This window comes from Drosophila kikkawai, chromosome 3L (genome assembly GCF_030179895.1).
Source record: "Drosophila kikkawai strain 14028-0561.14 chromosome 3L, DkikHiC1v2, whole genome shotgun sequence".
In the NCBI taxonomy this organism is placed as follows: Eukaryota; Metazoa; Arthropoda; class Insecta; order Diptera; family Drosophilidae; genus Drosophila; species Drosophila kikkawai.
Genome location: NC_091730.1, coordinates 7,343,888 through 7,363,659, shown reverse-complemented (window position 1 = coordinate 7,363,659; position 19,772 = coordinate 7,343,888). Strand labels below are relative to the sequence as shown.

The following is a 19,772-nucleotide window of genomic DNA, read 5'->3' as shown; positions in this document are numbered from 1 at the left end:
GTTGACAAAAACGAAAATAAAAATCGAAGCTTTGGCAATTAGATAAAAGCTGGCAAGTGGCCCGGCACTAAGCAATTTTCTCCAGGTATTTATAGCAGGAAGCGAGAGGTCATCCCTCGAGGTTTATTTTCTTATTCCACCAGCGACCGCGAGTAAATAAATAAAATTGCCAAAAGTATAAAGGTTAAACTCCAATTAGCTGTGCACTGGCTCGTGGTAATTAACTGGGCGAACAAGAAAAAAGGGTTAAGAACAGAATTTATTGTTTCGCTGTTCAACGTTGCGTATGCGTAATGCTCAGCCAAAGAATCTTTGGGCTTGTTCGTTGACTTGAAGCTTGACGCCTGACGTTTAACAAAGCTACCTGCCTGCCAGGCTGCCTTGCTGCCTGCTTCTTGCTCCTATTCATATTTCGTTAAAAATCAACCAAGGACTCCAGCTGTGGAAAACGATGAGCTGCCGGGTAGGGCACTGCACCTGCGGCTTTGTTAATTTCCCCAGACACCTTGCAACCGAAAAGCGACTGCCTTGTTGTCCCGCCCCCTTTGCAGCTTCTCCAAAGAAATGAAAATGAAAACAAATAAGACTGAAGTCCAATGGGGATGGGGACACCTTGGAAATGGAACTGGTGGAGGGGCGTACATAGGTCAACAAACAGCAACAATTTGATTTTGTTTGCCTTGCCCTCCGCAGGTTGGTTTGTTTGTCGATCTGTTTGCTTGTTTCGTGAGGGTCCTGGCAAATTTTAGGGGAAGCACACGGTTACACATGGAATTTTATAATGTTAAGAGAAGGAAAATTAGGGGAAATATATTAGGTAAAGAAAGTTTAAGAAGCCCTACCAGCAAAGATTATTTAAAACTTAACTTTCTTTAATATCTTAAAAAATTACTTATCTATGGAAAATAAGTTTACAATCTCTCTTTTCCAGTGTAAAGTCTAAATGTCGGGGCCAGCTTTCTGTTTCGTTTTTAAAATAAACAAATTAGGGGAAACTGCAGCTGCAGCATTCTGGTGAGTTCATTGAACAGGACTCACAGCACAAACAGACGCTTTGGCCAGGATAATGACTTTGTTTCAATTAGAATGTGACTGCGAATGCGACTGCGAATGCGAACGGGGATTCCCCCTGGGGGGCCTTAGATGGCCGGATTTATATTTTTTTAATTAGGTTTTCTGGCCAGCAGACGCACACTTCCATTTCAATTTACTTTTAATTATTCGCCCATTTGTTTTCACTCCCACTTCGCACACTTTTATTCTGTGCTTTTTAATATGAAATAATTGTTCGTTCGACTACAGCAGAAATAACCAGAGCAAACATGGCCAACAATTGGCGTGTCGTTTAAACGACGTTCAATTTGAGTGGCCCGACAGGGCAGGACATCGATACGGCTGTACGGTCAGGGGGGATGGGTTTGATGGTGAAACACATTGAATCGACACAGGTCCTTCGGCGCTCTCTGCGTGTTCGCTCTTTTGTTTGTGGAAATTGTTAAGCGGCAGATTCGTTTCAATTAAATTTGTAGCCATCAGTTGTCGACTTAATTAGTTGGCATAACCTCTGACTTGTGCAGCTTACAGACTATTTAACGTGGAAACGGGGGCAAAAGTTCGAAATTGTAGGGGGAAAAGTTTTGAATACATTACAGGTGACTTATTTAGAAATTAATGAGACTATGTATTCCTCAAAGTAAGAGGATTATTCATAGGAAAAGAATGGGGAAAAAGTTAAAAAATTGTTTTGTTTTTGTATATTTCAAGTTGGTTTTTTGGATGGATACATTTCCAGTTTTGTGACTTTAAGCTTTGCAGATTTATGTTTACCTATATTATTTTCTAAAAAAAAACCCCTCCAACAGTGTCATAACCAATATAAATATATTTTTTTGGAATTTGTAATGCCTGCCAGAGTCCATCTACCAACAAGTCTATTACATCATTATTCAGTGTTTTCCCTTTTTATACATTTCCTATTTCAGATACATCGAAGACAGGATGCCATAATAAGGCTAACACGGAGACAAATCCATTAAAATTGAAAAAATAAAAAAATACAAAGTGCTGTCCTCATCACCCGCTGTGTCCTGGTTATCCAACATGGAACGCTTATTTATGTAAGGTAAGGACTGGTTACCTCCTGATGGCTTTTGCCGATTATCTTGTTCCAGCAATTTGCCACATTCCTACGCTGTGCTTTGTCGCCGTAAATTGAGCTTAATTGGAAATTACACACCAATTGCCGCTTGTAAGAGCAGCACAAAGTGTGGCCAAGGACGCGGACGGAGAGCGCACTTTCATATGCATTACATAAACTGATTCTGTTCGAGCATGGCCACTTTTGGGTCGAGTTAATATAATTAGTTTCGGCGTAAAATTGTAAGCGTCAACCGCGAAAGACGTTTGCCCAAACACACGCGCAGTTTAAACCACACACACACAACACTCAACAGGCTCAAAACAGGACAAGGACATCATTGCACGGCCCCACACAAAGGAGTGAAAATCCTGCGGCCAAGGGCTGACAATCCCGTGGTATTAAAGTTTTCCACTTGCCACTCATTATGCCACACACCGACTGCCAACTCATCCCTTACGTATCCCTCGCCCGCCCGCGTTTTCCACTGGAAAATTCAGTCATCCTGCCCACGCAACGTGTCAATAGAGAGCAGCCCCCAAAGCCGCAGGAGATTTCCGTTCAATATTTGTACAATTTCCTATGTTTGCGCAATAGAATTTGCTGTTGACATGCCACTTTTTTGCTGGCCATGGGTGGTTTCAAATATGGCAACAAGGCAACAAAAAAAAAAGAAGAACTTTGCATGTTTTTGTTGCTCAATATTTACGGCATCTAACTGTGAGATAGGATAGATTGAAGGACCCCGGCTTTTGATTACATGTCATCCCTCAATCGTAGCTAGCGAATTTTCCAGCGAAAATGCTGCTCAGCTAAGTGTGAAATTATGAAAATTTCCGGTAACGTTGCAGGTGTGTGTGCGTGTGTTGTTTTTTAATTACCTGCAAAGCAAATTGCGTATACGCCGCATTACACGTCGGCAAGTGGCTCTAATGCGATGTGTGCTCTAGGGATGGCCATGTGTCATCTATTTTGATAAGGCGTTTGCTTGGAGAGAGGACTTTGTATTTGTTATTTTTAATCAAAGTCGAAAGATACAGAAATTTCATCAAAGGATAAAGTCAGAATTTTATTTTTAATCTAACAAAATTATTAGAATAAATCTGGAAATCTATCTTAGTTATATAATCTCTTTTAAATTGTTTAATTTGATATATTATAATCGACTTTAGGCCGCAGGACTTTTTAATAAATTCAATAATAATTCAATTTATTGTTTAATAAATAAAATCTAAAACGTTTTTTTACTGAAAAGGTTTTTCTTTTACCCAATTAATTAAATAAAACCAAATGCAACACTATTTTTTCTCTAAATTTTAATTATAAAAACAATTTAATTATAAACACAGCCAACTCAGTCTTGAATTTCTCCAACAAACAGCGTTTTAACGACTTTCAACTAACCAACTTGTATTCAATGGCCCAAAGGCCTTTCGTCCTTTTTTCGCGTCCTGGTAATGAAGGCACAAAAGTGCATGCAACTGAGCGTGAAGGCGACGACAGAAACAATGGCCAGGAGACGGGGAATAGAAAACGGAAGACGAATAGATGGAGAAAGGACAAGGGGTGGCATCCGCGAGATTCCTTGAGGCCAGCAGAACAAGACAAGAGGCTGCCCGCGAAAAGGGGTTGACGAAACTTTTTGAAGTTGCCACAAAATTGCGTTAACTTTTTAGTAAGTCACTTGATTATTCGCCTCGCTCCATTTGGGTCCAACGAACTCGTAAAGACTCCTTCAAGGAGGTGAAAATTGCTTCAATGAAGTTGCTTTGTCGTCGCCTCGTCTCTGGTTCCTCAATACCCCCGAGAGAAAAGGGTACCCGCTTGACCTTGGCTTGGCTTGATTTGGGTTCCAGAGTCCTGGGAGTCCTGGTGGAAGCTGCTGGAAGTCGGCGACATTTAGCGCATAATTGAGACAATTAAATTCGCTTTGACAGTGCGACCCGAAAAAGTCCAAGAGAATCGAGGCAAATCATCAGAAAAGCCGGAATGAAATGTAATAAATAAACCAAGCGGGGGAAAGGGGAAAGATAGGGCTGTCTGGCACAACACTTTGCCAAAAGGAATTCAAAATTAATTGAGTTTCAGTCGGGGTCAGTTCAATGCCAAGCACTGGAGACACACAATTAACACATTTATCTTGACAATTCTGGGCCATTTGCCTTAATCTAAGGATTTTTACTTGTTTAAGTTGTAACTTAATTTTCCATTTGTTGAAGGGGAAGATGGTTAAGATATTTAAAAAATGTATGTAATTTATTCAAACAGGTTTAGGAGTTTCTTGGTCTTTTTATGAATTAAAAAAGAAATTCATAAGAGCATAAAAATAATATACCTTAAAGTTATTTCTTATTAATATTATACAAATTATGGCATATAATTTTTTTATTTTTTATACTTTTCTTGTATAACTTTTCCCTCAGTGCACTTCCGCATAAAAAGGGTTGACAGAGGCCAACCTGTAAATTGTAATTAAATTTTTCCCTGTGGTCATAAAAACCTGTTCCCTTTTTTTTCCGGGTTACACCTTTCTGAATTGCTTTTCCCCTGGCCAGGATTTGATGTTCCTGCTGCAGAGCCTGTTGCATAAGTGATGTCCTCCCGGCCGAGGCGTCGACTACTTAGTATGCATTGCATTTCCCAAGCCGATTGGGCGACTCCTTTGCGATCCTGCCAAACTGCAAAGCTAAGGCGACAGGCGACGGGCTCCGACTGATTTTATTATGCGGAAAGTGATATTCGAGGAGCCTGCCATCCTGCGATTGGTATCCGTATCTTTTGCCGTACGGAGACGCGTAATTGGAGCGTAATGTGTTAAGTTGACAGGCACGTGAATTGCTTCTAATTTGTTGCCTTGCCTCCCAGCTCGTCCTTCCTGCTGCGAATCCCCTTCCGCAGCTTCTCTCCTTACACATCTGTTGCATATTTCATAGCATGATTACATTTTGTTCAGTTTTCTATACACTACACCCCACCTCCCTCCTGGCTTATATGTGCCTCGAAGTTCACAAGTTTTGCATGCAAATGACACTAAGACCAACAGAAGGCAAACATCAATCAAAGTTGGGGTGTGGGAAAAGGGAGGCAAGGGCTATTGACTTGCCAAAGAGTTACTTGAAAGCTGCAATCTTGGGGGAAACGAGAGGCCAGGGACCTGGGACTTGAGTTAATGAAATATGAAAATCCTGTAAGCTAGAGTAACCAACGCAGGCTTGAGTTTTGGCTATGATATATTTTGTTTCATTTATGGCAGCTAAATTTAGAGTTTCCCTTTAAGTTTCATTCATTCATTCTCTTGAACAATTTATACATTTAATATTATATATACTCTCTAAAAAGATAGTTTAATCATAATATTTTCAAAGCAAAATTGTTGCTAAATGTTCTTGTTTCATATCTCAAATTATCCATCAGTAAAAACTAGTTTTCAAAAATATTACTCCATCCCGAAGAGCTTTCTTTTCTACACCAAAACCATTTTAAAAATCCTCCTGCCCGAGGCGGTAATCTGTTCTAAATCTCTCATTGTTCGCTCTCAGGAAGTTTTGCCACTCTACATGGCCCGGTCGATTGGACCATTACCAGAATTTGAATAGTTTTTCCCTCTTGGTTTGCCCAATAAATGTTTTTTTCCTGTTTTATTCGGGGTTTTCTGATGCTGCTGCTGCTGCTGCTGCTGTTTTTGGTTGCTTACCAGCGACCGCCCCGAGTGGCAGGCGCTTGAACAAATATTCGCTTTTGCCATTTACCCCCGTCAACACATTGCCATTTGCAAAAACTACTGCTACTAGCAGGAACTGCACTGAAGCACACAGAATTTCATGAACATTTTAGGCCATTTCTGCAGCGAAATCTAATAGTAGTCTCGCCTTCAAACAGACCGAAAGGTATTGAACCGCGCGGTTGCAGTTCAGCTAAAATTCCTAACTAAATATTTAGCTTTTCTATTACGCAAACAGGTGGCAGGGAAAACCCATCAGATACCTTGCTCTGGGAATGGTGGGGAAATTTTTCAATTTGTACTAATCCCCGGCATGCGTAGCCAGCCAAAAAAATATAAGAATTACATTGAATTGAAAGGGAGGTAGTTGATTCTGGACTGGTCGTAATGGCGGATCAAAAAAATTTCAGCCATTTTTACTCTTACTTTTTTCAGTTTGTTTGCTCTTCGCAGGAAGGAAAAAAGAAGTGAGTATTGGACTTTTTTGTGGCATGAAACCTGGAACCACAAGGGCCCACACCTTGTCTCATAAAAAATGTTTGTGAAGGCGTATATATATTTGCTTGCACTTTTGGTCTTTCTTTTGTGGTATCGTAAAGTTGTCTACGAGTTTTAAAAAACTTGTATAATTCATTATATAGTTTTTTAAATTTATATTTTATTTTAAAAACAAATTGTGTTAAAAAAGAAGTTGAAAGAAAATCAGGGACTTGACTTCCTGTCTAGTCTAAAAACAAACAATGCATTAGCACTGTGTCTCTATACTTCCTATTAATATCAATTAAATTTAAATGTGGGTCACATAATCATATAGTTTATAACTAAATAAACTTTATCCTCATCCTTAAAGGGTATTTCTGGCTTTGTGATTCGTTTTTTTATTGAAAACATATCCTTTTGTATTATTTTTTTTCGACTGCTGCAGATTGGTAGACTAATATTTTTATTGGTAAATGGATTTGTGACAGCTTCGCTTGGTTTATGGCATTTGATTGAATATATTCCCAGCTTTTACTCTTTGCATAGAGCTTTCATTCATTCTTTCTCTTTGTGTTTTTGAGTCAGATTTCGATTTCGATTTAGAGTTTCGTTTTCAATTTCATCTTAAGCGGACTTAGACGGTTGAAGAGCGTTGGGATCGGGGTTTTTAACCCACTCTTTTTTATGTTTTTTTGAGCCGGTCAAGTGCGATAAGTCGGTTAATTGCTGTTGGATGATGCAGCAACAAATTACATCGCCCCATTGCGTGACTTCTCCGACACCATTCTGATCGAAGAGGTATATTTTCAGGTATTTTTCAGCCGAGTCATTGCCGACCTGCAGTCGGTGTAATTGTTACAATGCCCCAAAACACTTGACATTGGGGTCTTACAACGGCGACATTGAAATCGCAGCGAAGGTCCCCCCGACAAAAAATAGATACTATATTTATAGGAAAAAGATCAGCTTCAATTGTGTTTGCAGAATGGCGGAAGGGAATGAGGCGCTGGCATGCCATGGGCAGGGGTAATCTCTAACGAAAATATTGACAGATTCTTCGGCAATCAAATAGTGCAGAGCAAATAGGTAAACACACACGAGTCGGTTTCAGTTTCTCGGATCGCCAATCTCCAATCTCCGGGTCTCTTCACCACCGATCAATGACCATTGCCAGGGCCCGAAAAAGCCGGCGTCGAACACGTTTGAAGATGCCAGGCCCAAAAAGGTGTTTCGTCAAATGTGTTAATGCGGTTCGATTGCGTTCGATTGGCCATCGAACTTTTTTTAGTGGTACCCGCTAATTTTTTGTATAAATAGTTAAATCGATTTCAACAGCAGCAGCAAAACCCAACCGCAGCTCCAAGAGATTGAGCAGGTCAGAACCAGATTGCAGAGCAAGTGAAGCGAACGTTTTAGTTACAAGAAATATGGTAAGAGGGTTGCCAAAATTACTATTAAGTGAAGATCAATTAGTATCAATCTAGTGATATTTTCGCAATCAAAACTCATGAGTGATCTTGACATATAAAAGACATTTCGCACCCCAAAGAAAAATATTTTAAAAATAGTTCTTCTATATATTCCAGCAAGGATCCCAAGTGCTGTGTCTGCTGCTGGCCGCCTTAAGCCTGGCCAGCTGCCGCTTTGTGGTGCGTCGCGATGTGAGCCACCTGCCGCTGGAGTACCTGCCTCCAGTGGTGCTGCCCCCTGTGCCCAGTCGTGATTACTTGCCACCAGTAGAGCAGCATGCGGCTACCCTGAACCATGTGCTTCAGCCACCCCGTGATTATCTGCCTCCCAGCAATGAGTACCTGCCGCCCGTAATTGAGGAAGAAGTGGCTACCACCACTGAGGTGATAATTCCCGAGGAAACCACCACTCTAGAGCCCACCACAGAGGCTGCCACCGAGCCACAAGTGGAAGTGGAGGTCATTACAGAACCCGAAGAGGATGTGGTGCCCAAGACCCTGGAGCATGTGGAGGAGGCGCCCAAGGAGGAGAAGGAAGTGGAGTCTGCCATTCTCTTGGACGATGGCTATCACTACCGCACGCCCTCGGTGGTGCCTGATTTGCTGCCCGTAAAGGAGTATCTGCCGCCCCTGGATGGAAATGCTGTCGTTGAGGAGCTGCCCAATGGCGAGGAGGACTCCTCCGCCCTGCTGGATGATGGTTACCACTATCGCTCTGTGAAGCGACTCCGCTTCTAGTCCATTCCACCATTGAGTCACTCCCTCTATTATTATTCCACTACGAATTTCTGTTTCTGTTCTGTGCGACAATTGTTGTTTAATTTTACAAAATACATAGACAAATACTTTTCCGACATCGATGGTTTTCACACGCAATGGGAAAGGGCAAGGACAGGTTCGGGGGGAGTCGACTTGAAGGTACCTTAGAATAAAAACATTTAATTGAACATTTATCATATATTTTGTATATTTTATTTAACAGTCATTGAAGTCATTGAAGATTTATGCCTACATTAGCTCTGTTTTTAAGGTACTTAAATATTGAATCCTTTTTTAAAATATGGTAAAACTAGCACCCAATATACCCCTTTAAACCCTCTGATACCCATTAACAAGTCGATTGCTGCCGTGAACATTTCATTTATATTGATGACAGGAAATTAGAAAAATGTTTTCACAAAGCGCACGGAACGACGCCAGGGAACTCTTCTCTGGAAGACACTGTCGTCCTCGTCGTCGTCGTCGTTGAAGTCCTTGCAGCTCCTCCACCACTACCCCCCTCTCAATTGATTTGTTGCCGCCCGTGGCCGGGTTTTATTGTTGTCTTTACGTGTTGGCGCTCGGCATACATTTTCATTAACCAATCTCGAGAAAGTTTTCCGCAACTTTGCCCGCTGACAAGTTCACGCCAGTTCAATAATTCAGCAATTTTCCAATTGGCCGTATAAATATTTGAAAAGTTTTAAATGTTATTTCTGTTCGGGTTCCGGCGGAGGGTGTTTGTGTTGAGCCTAAATATAAATGGGATTTTTATGTTTCTGGCGGTGGCGAGATGGGATGTTCCCGTCGATGTTGAATTACTTATGAATTATTCAGCAACAGAAGGGAGAAAAAAAGCGCTGCGTTGGGAGAAAGAAAATCAAGTCGAAGCAACAAGTGGCTGGCATTTTGTACATTCTTTCCGCTTTTACCCCATTTTCCGCTGCGCAAGATATCAAAAACAAATAAAAATCTAACCCCGAAGAAGCTTTAAGTGCATTGCACTCTTTCCCATTTTTGTTTTCCTTTTTTTTGGGGGAGGGAAGGCGGGCATAAACCTCAAATAAATCGGGGCCAAAACAAACACCTGTAAACAGTCTCTGATTGAAAGCCAATTCCCATTTTTCGTTAAGCGTTGAACGCGGGAAAAGCTTGCGGAAAATGTAGGAAAAGCCTGCCGAAGCTTTGGCCATTCAATATTTGACGAAGCGGCTACAGGGAAAATCGTATAAAAGGCGAGGTCCAAGGAAAATTCGAGTCAGTTGCGGGTTAAATATTGCCGAATGCAAACGGAGCAGAATCGGAGTGGAAAAGCGGAAAATGCGGCCGGACTAAAGAAGACACAGTGCGAGCGAGTGAGACACAGATACACGGCTGAGCAACAGTGAAAATCGTTTGAAGGGCCATAGATTCAAGATAATGTCCCATCGAAAAGGAATCCGCCGTCTCTCCTGGCAATATGTGAAAATCACCCAGTGAATCCCAAAGTGAAAGTGTGCTAAAGGTGAGGGAGCAGAGCAGCAGATGTGATACAAGATAAATATAAACAACGATTGATAACAATGAAAAACTAGATCAAAACTGATAAGACAAAAAACTAAAACAAAAAAGGTCAACAAATTTCAAAAGTGCCTTAATTTGTCAAAAAAAGATGGAATAATATATTTATTTAATAAATTTACTAAGCAATACTATGAAAAATACAATTATAATATAATGGTATATGGGGTTTACCTATAAAATAAAATAAAAAAATAAAAATACCCAAGTAACATAATTATTTTTAAGGAATTCCTGGTGAATGCATTCTTTGACAATGATTTTTACTATAACTCTTAACCCTAATACCTTAATAAAAAACTATAATAATTAAAGTCTTAAATAAACGTTTTAAATTATTAAATAATAACTGAAATATCAAGCTCCTTGAATTCTCAACTCAGCCTTCTCTCAAACAATAAACAAACATAATTCAAAAGGCAACTCAATTTAATTGCACGATAAATCCAAACAAAATGCAATATTAATGTTAATTTATAAACATTTCAAAATTTCCGTAAACGAACTCAGGCACCCAAAACATTTTCAAGATAAGCAAAAATTACTCATTCTTTTTTGCCTCACAAAACACACCCCCAAAAACCCCGTAAATGTAACAGCAACAAATCATTAGCAAATATAAATCAAAATTAACATAAACGAAGTCCCACAGTGAATAAAGATGAACCCGAGAACAGCGCTCAAGTAACATGGCAACAACGGCTCGAATAAATCAAAATTAAATATGAATTAAGTCCGCATTAAAATTGCAAAGTAAATTGAATAAACGGAAATAACCGAAATAACTGTAAACCGGCAAATTGCCTTGAAAGAAAACGAATTAAACACACTTAATTTAACCGCAATACAGCCAAGCTCTTTCGCTCCAAAGTGAAAACAATTAAAATGCAATTAATTTACCAACATTTTTGTTGTGTAACAAATTAAATCTGTCTTCGTGTGTCGCCTCTTGTTAAACATTTTGCAATTGTCATTCCATTAATTCCGTCCGATCAATTCAGTGGCAGAGTCCCCGGCAACTAGCTGTGTGGCTTAGCAGCTTCATTGAATTTTCCTCGACAACAAATACAAACACAAACACACGCACACAAACACATAAAATGCATTTTCCTTTATTTTCCCTCGAAAAGGGCTCCCGATGTTGTTGTTTGGTATTTGTTGTGAGCCTCGGCACAGAAAAGTTTATTAATAAAACGTTTTGCCTAACAAAGCACAAAAATGATAAAATAAACGCGTCGCCGACAGGCAGCTTAGGGGCGGTGAATTTCCTGGCTGAGAGGAAGGAGGGATGGGCAATGACATTGTTCACGGTTTTTCACAGATATTGGAAAGGTATGATGAGTTTAGTTTATGAGGGAAATCCTTTATTCTGCATTGTGAGATTTTATTAAAAATTAAAGCAGTGTCTCAAGATTTTTGTGCTTTAATAAGACATTCAGAAAATCTACATTTAGCTGGCCTTAGATCTTTAAAGAAATTTTTGTAGACCTATTTAAAGTTAAAGGTTTATTTCCACTCCTATTATTCATGATGTAAACCCCTTTTTGAATAATACGAGTATATAGTATTTAGAAATAACTATAATTTAGTTCTCCCTGTCAAAACCTCACTCTCAAACTAGAAACTGTTCCCAATCCCATTTAACCATACTTCAGTGAGTAGGAGCCAAGTATTCTCCAGCTGAGTACTTCCATTGTCGATCAACTAATGTGCTCGCAATGTGTCAGCCTGCATCTTTGGGGCTGTACGAGTGTGCAGGGTGGCACTGTGTTTGGCACGCTTTTTGTGTTTATTAATAACAAAGTAATCAGAAATTGTAATCTCCCCGCAAAGCGTATTACAGCAGTAATAACAATGGCAACCCAACATCCAACCATCCGCCGTAACCCCACCTCAGCGCTTCAATCCCGTACCCAGTCTCTGCTATATTCCCATTCATTTGGCGATTTCAATGCGGGTTTATCTTTGCCGCTTGGCTGTCTTCACGGGGCTGCATCCTTGAATCCTCCCCGGATCCTTGATTCATTGTTGTTGCTGCCACCAAGCAAGCTTCCGGCTCAAGTATCTCCAGCAGTTGTTGTTTTTTGTTTTGATTCCCATTCCCCTGCATTGTATATATTTTCATATACTTATTTTCTATAGATTTGCTGTATATTTTCTGTTTTTATTATTTTCTAATTTGACGCTTCATTTGTCCATGAATTCTGGTTTTGTTTTGTACACTAACGGAGGGTATTTTGATGATAATTGAGAAAGATGGCAAATGGGAGGAATACATTTTATAATATATATATTATTACAATTTAAGGATAAAATATAAAATAAAAAAGCATTTGTTTTCATAATCCTTTAATTTGATTTTCTTAATTATAATTGAAGGCACTTTACCAGGTGATTTAAAAATCAAACAACATCCATTACCTATATTATCCCAAATTTAGTGACATTGTAAAAGTCTTCTACGTTAATAAAAAATCTCTTAAATATTTAGTGTTTTTAAGTATTTAAAATAGACTTCAAATGCATTGAAAGAGTGTTAATTTGTTGGTTCTGAAACCCCATTTATTTCTCGTTGTTTTCCCATTCTTCTTGCCCTTCCTGTTTTCTAATTTGACTTTTGTCGGGCGCTGATTTGTGCTTTGATTCTCGCTGACTGATTGGGATTTAGTTGATGGGGAGCTTGAGGACGACTGACTGACGAGGAGGAGAAGACGGAGGAGAAATTGGTTGGCTATCGGGGCCTGTCCTATTGATGACTCGATGGCGTGTCTTTATGCCTCTCAATCATTTTGTTTGGCTCGAATTTGTTATTTGTACACTCGCCTTTTTATGTAATTTCACCTATGCCAGTGGGCTTTCCTTTTTTTCACCTGCAATTTCAGTTTTGCCAATTTTTGCCTATTTCGTATGCAAATTGCCAGCCATTTGGTGTCAGTCTCAACACGCTGTCCCCTTTGGGTCTCCTCCTCCACCACCAATTCCATTACAGTCTAAGCCACTGGGTCAAAGTAATAAAGCAAACAAATTAATTTGATTTGTTTTGACTTGATTTGTGCCCATTTTCCTACTTCAATTACTACAGTACCTTGTTAAAAGTTTGCGTTGCGTATACGCAGTGTGGGAGTAGAACATAAAGGAATTTCTGATTTGAATTTACAATGCAACTAGCTACAATTTGCATGACATGGTCTTAACATATTGTTCTGTTTTGCAATTAGTGTTTCTTGAAGATTAAATAAAAATAAAGCTTTTTTAAGCTTTGAAATAAAGAAAACTTGTAGAAGAAACATTCAACTAAATACATATAAGTTCGATTTTTAATTAAAATCGACATTTATTTGCTTCATCCTCTACAGAAATGTATTTTATATCTATATTAATTCCGAATCTTTTTCATAAGAGATTTTCTGATGATTATACAAATATTTATACAGAAAAATATTCAGATATTCATTACCATAGCAAATCTGGAATTTTATTCGTTTTGATAATTTTTTGCAATAATAAACTGATTCATAAATTTAATATTTATGTTTCGATTACCAAGAATTTAACTTCAACTTGTTTATTTGCTCATCTCCCCTCTCTTGACGTGGGAATGGATTTTTTGTTTTGGTGTTTCGGTTGTTGGTTACACGCTTTAAAGACCCTTTTCGGCCACATCAAATACATAAAAAACGAACTGTCAACCATAAAAATCTCGCAAAAGCAACAATATTGGCAACGGCGGTGACTACAACAAATCAGTTTAATTTGAATTTCTTTTTTTTTGTTGAACCCACGCGTGTGTGTGAAAAAGGGAGAAAGTTTTTACACAGTTTATTTTGCCAAGACCTTTTTTTCAGCAGCCGCAGTAAAGAAAAACAAAATGCCGGGCGAGTTATCGAAAGGGAGCGAAACGAGAATGAGCCGGGGATGTAAAAATAAATTCACAATAATTATTTCAAATATTTTTCCTTTAAACGGGCATTTCATTTGGTATGCAGCCGCCTTGGCAATGGAAATATGCGCACATTTTAAAGTTCAAAAGTTCACCGTTGAAAACAAAGCGAAATAAAAAACAAACAAACGAGGAAAAATGCGAAAAATCTTCAGATGTTGTTCTTTATTGCATACGAAATTCTCAAATAAATTATCATCAGCCTAATCAACATCAACGTTATCATCAGCAGTCGAGGAGAATCGGAGAAGAAGAATACGGGAAATTCGCAGGAAGGCGCGACGACGATTTTCTGGGGAAAAACTTTTCTCCTGTGAGGTATGTATGCAAAATTACAGGAAATAAATTCTGATTTGCTCCTTTTAATATAGCCGAAACATTAAGTAGCCGCCCCGTGTGCGCTGGGCGGTTGAAGCTTAGAATTTAGCTGTCTTCCCAAAGAATTTTTCCCTTTGTGCGCTTTAGTTCATTCAGAAGCTGCCTGCCACTCTAAGCACTTAATTATTTAATTATGTTAAACGTCACACACACACAGGACACCACGGGACAGAGCACTTCCACCGACCACGACCCCACGAAACCACTGAAGCTGTTCCCGAAACCAACTTGGCTTCTGTTTACGTTAATTTTAGTACATTCTTCTCTGTCCTCTACCGCCTGCGGTTCCCAGTGCAATGTTGGCTCTGGTTTATTTACATTTCCGTTGTACGGGGCGTATGCGTAATATGAATATTTTTGTAAATTATTAAGTATACATAATGAGATAGTAAACTCGGCCCCACAGTCAGGCAGTGCGGTTTAGTAGTGTCAGAGTTGGAAATTGCATGTGCTCCCCAGGTGGGGCGTGCCAAATGGGCCAGGATAAGAAGAGTGCGAGGGCGAGTATGTGATGTTGGTGTGAGCCAGCAATTAGTTAAACACAAAAGTTTATGCGCCATCAGAGGTGGAGTGTAATCTTGTGCAGAGTTCCGCACTTCCTGGCATCCGGCCGACTTCCTGTTTATCCCCCACATCACTGAGAAAATAATTATTCAAACACACTAAATGTTTGCCTTTGTTAATTGAGTGTTTCTCTAGAAATAATATAGAATTTTAACATTTAAATGCTGTAGCATTTATTTTCTTGTTTATTTGTGTATTTATTTATTGGAATTAAAGTCCAAATACAATAGTAAATGGTTCTTATTCCCTTGTTTTTAATACTTTAAATTCAGTGCTGATATGTAATTCTAATATCTATTACTTAGCTTAATTTTCCTATTGTTTTTCCTTGTGTATAAGGCACTTTCCCTTCCTGTTCTCTATGACTTTTTATCTCATAGGCTCGCCTAGGTCTTAGTGTGGATTTATGCCGGCTCATCTGACTTAAGATATGTTCATTGGCAACCTGGCTGGCTAAAACTTTGAGCAACTAAATGTCCTGGTGTGGCTAAAAAGATGGTCTCACAAAAGTTTCGCTCGGGTGTCCGCTTAGATGTGCCAGTTATCTTGCAAAGAGAAAACTTTATGGATTACAGAGAATTCATAATTGAGCTGGGGTGTGATGTGAGAGCGTTTTAGGAAATTGATGGCTCAACGCAAATTAAAATTCCATTTGGAAGACGAGGCCCTAAAAAGTTCTACTTAAAGTTCCAAGACCTTTATTTCAAGGCTTTAATATTTTGTCTAATTTCAATTACTGTGCATGAAATATGGGCTTAAGGGCTTGGGACTGCCCCCTACCTGTAGTCGTCTGGCATTCAATTTCATATCGAATGATATTCCATCTAATCTATGCCTAATTTGTGTGAACACGTTACTAATTAGCCTGAATGTCATTAGCTGAAAGCTTTGAGCACATTTACTGGGCTGTAATACATTAAATTTCCTCCAACGAATGTGAACTTACTCTTTCTTGGGGTAGGAAGAATATTCCAAGAGGCTTTGAATGCTTATAAACAAACTAAATACATCGATTTCTGATATATAAAATGCATTTAATATTTATTTGTTTACTCAAGAGGCTGTATGTGCAGAGTATTCCTTACTTCACCTTCTTTACCAATTCTTTTCCACTGCAGATAAATCCAAGTTGGCCATCTTTAATTAGTAATTGAATATGCTAGCCGCATTGGGGATATATCTCCAGCCTTTAAAAGCCAAATCCAATCAGCTGTTGAGCGTGTTAATTTATTCATGGAATTATTTTTTCCAGCTCTCCTTCACTGACCTACGACCCTTCTTCCTTGGCCGCTGGTCTCAGGCTGATTAGTGCCAGCACAATCCTCTTTTGTTAGCAGTCCACGCACGAATTCGATGGAAACTTCTGGCCAGTCAGACCCAGTCACAGTCCCAGTCTCCGTTGTCCGTTTTCCGAATCCGGAACCCCCAATCCCGGAGGCAGGGCAGCACTCTGTTCAATATGTTCTCCGTTCATGTGCAGCTTTCATTTTTCTAATCCGAGAGCGTAGTCTATTCGGTTCTGCTTTAATTCCCCGGGCATCCTTTGACACATGAGATGGAAAATGCGAGTCCTTGAACTTGCCACACTTCGTTGCTGAAATACAAAACGCTGCTCATTCAAGTTCAACTCAATTACCAGAATCCAAATATTCAAGTTCAAATCAATTACTTTACTGAGCCAGGAGGCCTACGTTTGTTGTCCATTGCATTTCGGGTCACCTGACTCTATAAAAAAATAAATTGTTACGTTGCTGTCTTTCCGGTTTGCAAAATTAAACAAAAATAAATTTAAGCACATTTCGCGAACAATGAACTGAATGCAATTTTCTGTTTACTCAGCAATTGTCCATGAAAATTCGCCATTCAGACATATACACACACTCAATATTGGGTGAATAAACACACAACAAACTGCAAATGCGGATATGCAAGAATGTGTGCTCATGTCTGCCATATAAACAATCATAAACTTTGTGCTTTATGCGGCATGCGAGAGCATCGAAATGCAATCGAACGGAATTTGAATCGGAATTTTTTTTGACTCTTGATCAAAATGCAATTCACTTAAATTGTTCTCGTTCGCATTTTGTGTGCCAGTTTAATAAAGTGTAAAGAATTCAGAGAACAAAGGCATATTTTGATTTGTTAAAAACTTAAACAAAGTGACCAAAGGTGTAGTATTGTTGCAGAAACTAAATTAAACAAAGAAAAAAAAAAGATAAACTAACTACTAAGAATAAGTTTATAAAAACCTCAAATTTTATATATAAAAATACTCTTATAATATTATAGCTCAGTACATATATATCCCCTCTTCCTGGCAATAAAATTTGCTTTCACACTTTCTGATTTAATTTCCCAATGAGTTCTATGTTTATGAGCAACTGAGCAATCAATGCTTCGAGTACTGCCTTCAGCAATGACGTAGGGACTTCGAGGCGTCGAAGGCGAAGGTCCTGGCTTTGAGAGCTGGCTGTCTGCCAAAGCGATGCTTGACATTGCCCAGTGACTCGAAGGAGGTCCTCGGAACGCTTCTCCATGGGCACCCGGTCAGATGACCGGGGGAAAGGCCATAGCCTGCCCGCTGCATAACTTTAATGAAATTGCAGGCGGCTGCAGGCTGCACAAACAATAAACAGGAGGGGTAGGAGGCGTAAAGGAGCATTGCGGAACCACAAAACTAAATATGCAAAAGCACATGGGGTAATACAACCAACTAAAGGCTTATTCATAGCAGAGGGCTAAAGTCAACGGGGCCAGTCAGCTATCGGAATTGAGCCAGGAACTGGGGCCTCTGGGCCACAGGAGCACATGGCTCTAAGCGCAACGCATAAAGGATAACGGATAATGGACTTAAAATAAACAAAGCCAATGGCAAACGGAAGAGCTGGGTAAAAGGAAAAGGCCGGCGAACAAAACACAGCAAAATACAGAGAACGCCAACGAAAGATGGCAAATGGGAATGGAAGGAAAAGGAACTGTTTGGCTTTGTTTTGTTGCCGATTTACCCAGTGATCAGGAAAATATGGTAGTGTTGTTATTTAGGATAAAAATCACAACTACAATAATAATTTTAATAGCATACTTAAGCCTTATTACCGAGGGACACCAAACAAATTGTCTGAGACTTAGTAGCAATTTAGTAAAGTAGATTCTTGTGCTTTATGGGTATTCTTAACTTGGTAATCCTGTTATCCTTGAACATTTTTTGAGGTATGAAAAGATAGTTAAACTTTTAGAGAAAAGTATGAAATGTTTAGAGAAGTAACTTGTTTCGAAAAATGGTTTTATTTTTATTTTATTTAATTTAAAAGTTTTACGAAAATTACTTTATTTTTAATTTTTTAAATAAGGCATATTTTTGGTTAATATTTTCCCATAACGAAAGTACTGAGTACTCTTCAGTTGATCACTCTCCTTTGTTATTGACGTTACTCTTCACTCCTCAATGCACATCATTGACAATGAAGCTTCTGAAGGACTACAGGACGAAGGCTATAAACTTAGACAGAAGGCGGGAGGAAGTGGCCTGGTGGATGGTAGATAGCATCGCTAGGTAAAGGTAGAGGATGTAGCATTCATCCGCTTGGCTTGGCTAACTTGGATCATGTCACAAATTAGTAAGTCATTTTGCCAACCTGTTTACCCATTTAGCTGCCTGAAAATCATTTTCCGCCCAGCTGCTGGATTCGAACTTTGCCCCCCTTACTTTTCCCCATTTTGGACATCGTCCAATGCCTTTCGGTTTTGAGTTTTATTACGATACTCTTGACCGGTTTTATTGCCCCCAATATTTCTTGCATATACTGGCCACAATTCATTCAGCAAATATGTGGGTTCTGTCTGGCATTTGGCTTTTGCTTCTTCGGTTTTTGGCTTTGGTTTTTGGCTTGGGGTTTGTTTTAACAAATTTATAAGCTAAACAAATTCATATGGCCCTCTCTTCGTTCTCTTCTTGTTCGCTAGTTGAATTAATTATGAATGTTATTTTAACCCATTCTATTTGTAAGGCACATATTCATGTTTTTGGGTTGGAGGATTCCCTTTCCATGAATTAAGAGCGGTTGCTTTTGGGGAGAATGTTAATTAATGGGTATGCTAGACCTCGAGTGGAATTTTCAGCTTGAACTCAAATAAATTTCTGATTGAAAATGTTTTCACAAAGGAGTGAAAGATGAAAGAAAATATTTGTACTTACTGAGAGAAAAATAGAGAGTGGTCTAATTGATATGCGATAAATATTCTTAAACCGTTTTATTCTTTCAAAAAGTAAAGATTTCGTTTTACAAAATGATGAAATAATAATAAAATTTAATTTTTTTAAAGGTATGATCATATCTCCTTTGATTTCATTTCTTTAAGCTAACTAAATTTTCAAGTATTTATTTTGGTTTTTCCTTTCATGACACACATTGCTTTTCTTTCAGTGTCAGGGTCCGATTTACAGATGGCACACGCATTTCCCAGGCAAACTCCTCCTCCACACACACCTCTCATCTCACATCAGCTATCACCTTTTGCCCACCTTTCCAACCGGCTAATGAATTCGTTGGCAATGCAAATTTCCTACCGAAAAACACCTTAACGCGTCAAATGAAATGCAAACATTATACAAAACGCTCAAAGATGACGATGCGTAAACAAAAAAAGGCAGCAAATATCAAAAAATAAAAGCAGCAACAAAAACAAAAAGCAGGCAGCACATGGCAGCATAAACATTTGGCGGCAACTAAAAATATCTAGTACACTGGACGAATTTTTACA

General features: G+C 39.0%; 2 protein-coding genes across 2 annotated transcripts in view; both read left to right on the top strand.

Annotated features, from left to right (window-relative positions):
• Positions 1 to 7,694: 7,694 nt before the first annotated feature.
• LOC108071496 (uncharacterized) lies at positions 7,695 to 8,647 on the top strand. The gene is made up of 2 exons (XM_017162258.2): positions 7,695 to 7,768; positions 7,925 to 8,647. Exons 1-2 carry the CDS (start codon positions 7,766 to 7,768, stop codon positions 8,543 to 8,545), a joined length of 624 nt encoding a protein of 207 aa, XP_017017747.1. The 5' UTR covers positions 7,695 to 7,765; the 3' UTR covers positions 8,546 to 8,647.
• Positions 8,648 to 14,126: 5,479 nt separating this feature from the next.
• The window catches only part of LOC108071534 (adenylate cyclase type 6), a 42,750-nt gene continuing 37,104 nt past the window's right edge, over positions 14,127 to 19,772 (top strand). The window contains exon 1 of the mRNA XM_070285268.1: positions 14,127 to 14,384. The gene's annotated coding sequence lies outside the window, so the exon portion shown is untranslated. The remainder of the gene's footprint in view (positions 14,385 to 19,772) is intronic.